This window comes from Nicrophorus vespilloides, unplaced genomic scaffold (assembly GCF_001412225.1).
Source record: "Nicrophorus vespilloides isolate i.1.1-1 unplaced genomic scaffold, Nicve_v1.0, whole genome shotgun sequence".
NCBI classification, from domain to species: domain Eukaryota; kingdom Metazoa; phylum Arthropoda; class Insecta; order Coleoptera; family Silphidae; genus Nicrophorus; species Nicrophorus vespilloides.
In genome coordinates this window covers 1,672-6,538 of record NW_017097287.1, presented here as the reverse complement: position 1 = coordinate 6,538, position 4,867 = coordinate 1,672, and the positions used below count along the sequence as shown (strand labels likewise).

Below are 4,867 nucleotides of genomic sequence, written 5' to 3'. Positions count from 1 at the left end.
CGGATGCTACTGCTGGATTCTCATCTGATGCCAAGATTGCTGTCTCATCAGCGAATGTTGCAATCGTAGTATTGTTAGTTTTAGGAATATCTGCCGTGTATAAAAGGTAAAGCAGTGGTCCTAAAACACTTCCCTGTGGCACCCCTGCATCCAATAATATCAGCTTTTTTTATAATTAATTAGTAATATTAATTTAGATAATGAGTGAGGCTAATGTTTGAGATGAATTATAAATGATGATGAATTATAAAGTGTAAAGTCAAGATGTCGTTTAAAAAAAAATAAAAGTATGGATCTTTGTATTAATAATCTTCAATAGTAAGTAGTACATGAATACCCCGACTTACGAACAAAATTCTAAAAGCTCTAACTCCTTGTTACAAGGGAAGATAATATTGATAAAAAAAATAACTGTCCAAACAAAAATTGATAATTTCTTTCTTTTGTAGTTTTTATTAAATAATTGTGATGTCTACATTGAAAAGTATTTGTAAGTAAGTATTTTGTTGCATTTTAATCTATTTTTTCAAATTTATGCAGTCAGTAATACGGAATTTAACATATATAAAACAATGATAAAGTATATTTTGATTTTTTTTTAATTTCCCCCGACTTACGAACAAAATTACGAACATATATAAAGTAAAAACCATAATGGAGGGTGGTAAAATAAGTATATTTTAAAATTTTTAAAATTCTAACTAGTTCGTAAGTCGACGGATACTTATATAGGCGACAGAGCATTATATCGATGTGTTAATATTCTTTCTCTTCAGTAGACTTGGATAATCTTCAATCTGGTAATTCAATTATATTTGATTTACATCTTTAAAATGTATAATAATAATAATATCGTTTTAAATATGAATATACAATTTATTTAATTTTATAATAAATTATTGTCATTTTATTAAATAGAATTATTAATTTGAATTATTGTAATAAAACATTGACTACATAGTAACGTCTCATATTTTATGAAAATTGATTAAACTAATAAGAACTTTAAAAATGTTCATAGTTGTGTTATATGCAACCAAACATACATATTAAACCTAACCTAAAACAACCAAGGGGACCAAAGTAAAACGGTTTTGTACCTATTTTTTATATAAATATATATATGTGTGTGTGCCAGTATATGTTAATGAGCGTATGATTGTGTAATATTTTTACAGTTGGCAATAGAGCTTTTTTGCGGTTGAATTTGAATAAAATAAGAAGTTGCTTTGGTATCCCTGAAAACAATTTAAAAACAATTTCTGTTAAGAAGTGATGTGAATTTGTTGTATGTAATTTTATTGTTGATGCACTAGTATAATTGCTGATATGTCTGAGAGGAAGAGTAGATTACCGGTGAAGTAAGTACCAAATAATGGAATAGGAATATATGGATGTAGAATGATATTAATGAAAGATAATTTTGTAGAGCAAATAGATTCACTCTAACACCAACAACATCAAGGGATGTCTCAAGTTCACGTGCAAGAAGTGTCTCAAGGGGTACTGTTTCATCACTTAGCGCATTCATGAGAAACAAATCACCAAACCCCAAAAAAAAGCTACCGTTGAATGACAAAGAATGGCAGAAGAGTACTTTGACTAAGATCAGACGATACTTGCATGGATTGGATCCAGAAATCAAGCTGACTCCACTCTCAACACCAATGTTTATTTATGCGACCAATCTTCTACTGAGAAGTAGAATCGATCCTAACATAGAGTTGACCAAAGAGAATTATCAGACAGAATTACCTATCATCTTGAACATTGTTGAATACCCAACCACTTTCTCTGCAGCCACTCTGAAGCATCCCAACATGCCACATTCGTTGCCAGCAATTTTAGCCATGTGGCTTTTTCTATTGGATCTGGAATCTGATAATGATGTGAAGCCAGTTTTCGATAATTGCCCTCAAGCAAAAGTGAGTTCATCTCAGAATGGTTTTTATTGATGATTTTCATTATGAATATTTGTTTAGGTATATCTCGATTTTTGCATTAATTCATTGACTGATCCAGATTTACAAATTGAATCTGTAAATGATGAATTGAGTAAGTAAACTTTTATTATACAAAAAATATAATCATTATCAAATTATTATTTCTTTGTAGATCAAATATATGGAATAAATGAAGATCAGATTTCTATAACAATGAATGAAGTACAAAGATTGAAGAAGGAGAATGAAGTGAAACAACTGAATAATGAAGAATTGTATGAAATGAGGATGTCCATGGAGGATGAAGAGTGCAAAATGCGAGAAAAACTGACGGAGCTTGAAAGCGTTACTTCTTGTTATGACGAAGTCTTTCAATCGCTCAAACATACTGAGAATGATTTAGGTTTATTGAATGATTTTATTAAGAGTATACACAGTCATATAATAATATGATTTTTTAGATGAAGATTTGAAGAAACTGAATGAGATCAATAGTGAACTTAAAGATAAGCTTGAAGCAAATGGATTAAACGATTTGTCGGATCTTCGAACGAAAATTGCCGAGGATCTCAACACTTTGGGATTGTTGCAAGAGAAACGCGACTACAATATGAATAAAATCACTAAATTGGATAAAGACAACATTGAAATTAAGCGAGAAGTAAATATTTATAACTTAGTTTATGCAAAATGTTAATTTTCAATTAATTAATAGGTGGAATCTTCAATCTTCAAAAGTAACAACTATATACTAGATTTGGGTTTGGAGCCGGAGGAGGTCAACGAATTGATGGCTCCGACTACAGGTTTTGGAAGACCCGATATTGTTGACGTAATTGATAGTCACGCAATTAAAATCTTCAATTTAAAACATGAATAATTTTAGGATTTTAAAAACATCTTAGGAAAATGGACTAAACTCATGCAACATTCTGAAACGGAACGAATCGAAATTGCTAAATTAGATGTGGAGAATAATCAGATGGAGTTGAAGTTTGCGATGCGTCAAAGTTATCTGAGATTGCTCGACGATAAAGAGAGCAAGATTCAAGAGAAGAGTAAACTTAAATTCGAGGTGATGCAAGAGAAAATTTTGGCAGCGGTTAACGAGTACGAAGGCATCCAGAAAAGCATGGAGGAAATTAGTCTTTACAAAGATAACGTACAAAAAGTTAAATTAAAGTAAATTACTGCGATTACGTATTATTATTATTTGTTAATTTTACTTTTGTAGATATAAAGAATTAGTTAAAAAAAACGAACTGCGTGTGAAAGAATGCCAAGAAAATTACAATGAATATTCCGAAATGATATTAGATAATATAAAGGAAATGAGTGTAAGTTATCAAAACAAGCTACTGAATCACGAAGTACTTAATTCAATGCATAATTTATATTGCAGGAAGTTGTAAAGAGTTACACGAAACGAATCCAAGGAGATAATGATAAGGCTTTAAAAGAATTTCAAGTATTAACCGAATATTACAGAACGCAAAATGTTGTTGTTAATACTAAGAATTAAACTAGGTAATTGAAGATTATCGAAATATTTTATTTTTGTGTACGAATTTGTTAAATATAATAATAAAAATTTATTGACCAAACTTGAATTATATCAACAAAAAAGCACATCCTATAAATCAATACATATAATAATAATGACAACGAAATAATAATGATTCTGAACAAGAGTAGGAACTAGAAGGATTTCATTCAAGGGACATTAGGTATTGGAAAAGGGATAATGCGGGATAATAAAATTTGAGATTGTAAAATATATTCGCTCAATTCAGAATATCTTTTCTTCTTCAGGTATTTTTTTTTGTAAGTAGTACTTACACTTATTTTTAAAATACAGGTACTTCTAACTTTACGACATAATGGAAGGGAATGGAACGTCGTTATCGAGAAATTCGAGAAAAAAACTTCAAATTTCCTGAATTGCAGGACGAAACTCGATTGGTCGTAAAGTGAGGAGTACCTATATATTTAAGCAATTGTGTACAAACCACTGGAATAGAATATACCAAATATTAAGTATAATATACAGGTATCACTCGACTTACGAACAAAATTCTAAACTTGTTACAAGGACATATATAGTTATGCAGTCAATAATACGGAATTTAACATATATAAAAGTAAAAACCATGATAGTGTGTTAAGATAAGTATATTTTGAAAGTTTTAAAATTACCCCGACTTACAAACAAATTCAACTTACGAACAACCCGTTGGAACGGAACTAGTTCGTAAGTCGAGGGCTTTCAAAAGTCCCTTCTAAAATGTAAATTGTTATGAAATCATTATTAGTTAAATTATATTAACCTTTATTACTTTATTCATGTATATGTATGTTTATGTCCTTAATGACTTAGTACAAACTTCACTTAGGAAGATTTCAACAAATCAATGTATAACTATAATTAGGGAAAGTTAAGTACAAAATAGGATTTTTATGTAATACAAAGTTAGTCCTAGTCTTAGAGGAGAGTCCTCTTGAGTACTAGTTAGACTCATAAAAACCCTAGTAACAAACCTAGCAACTAAAATCTAGACATAGAACATTCCTTAGGACTCCACTACCAGACACAACTACGAAATATTCTACAGTGTCCAGAGATATTTGAATTGCGGGACACGATACTATTTCTTCCACATTAACGTACCCTAACTTAATTACGGAAAATCGACATTAGTTATAAATTTAACAGATGGCACATTGCTAAACCCAAATATTTATCTTTAATTTGAATTCTCAATTTTGTCGTGTGTGGTTGTTCAGAATCATCATAACTAAATCTATTCTAATCAGACTTAATCCAGTGGTTTCCAAACTTGATGTTACTACGCCTCCCTTAAAAATATTGAATCATTTGGCGTCTTTCCCCCTACATTTCATAAAATAGATTAAACTTTAGCAGT

At 30.2% G+C, this 4,867-nt stretch overlaps 1 protein-coding gene across 1 annotated transcript; it reads left to right on the top strand.

The window, feature by feature from the left end:
• Window positions 1-1,194: 1,194 nt before the first annotated feature.
• On the top strand, window positions 1,195-3,537 carry LOC108559652 (golgin subfamily A member 4-like). Its single transcript, XM_017917002.1, has 9 exons — window positions 1,195-1,361; window positions 1,430-1,925; window positions 1,983-2,055; window positions 2,116-2,346; window positions 2,405-2,604; window positions 2,659-2,775; window positions 2,830-3,125; window positions 3,178-3,280; window positions 3,346-3,537. The coding sequence occupies exons 1-9, from the start codon at window positions 1,330-1,332 to the stop codon at window positions 3,463-3,465; spliced, it is 1,668 nt and encodes a 555-aa protein (XP_017772491.1). The 5' UTR covers window positions 1,195-1,329; the 3' UTR covers window positions 3,466-3,537.
• The last annotated feature ends 1,330 nt before the right edge of the window (window positions 3,538-4,867 follow it).

What these genes read in the sequence shown, in the direction of transcription:
- LOC108559652 (XM_017917002.1), top strand. Translation starts at nt 1,330, where the DNA reads ATGTCTGAGAGGAAGAGTAGATTACCGGTGAA. An exon ending in ATCTGTAAATGATGAATTGA is followed by an intron (nt 2,056 to 2,115) that starts GTAAGTAAACTT and finishes ATTTCTTTGTAG; the next exon opens with ATCAAATATATGGAATAAAT. An exon ending in ACATTGAAATTAAGCGAGAA is followed by an intron (nt 2,605 to 2,658) that starts GTAAATATTTAT and finishes ATTAATTAATAG; the next exon opens with GTGGAATCTTCAATCTTCAA.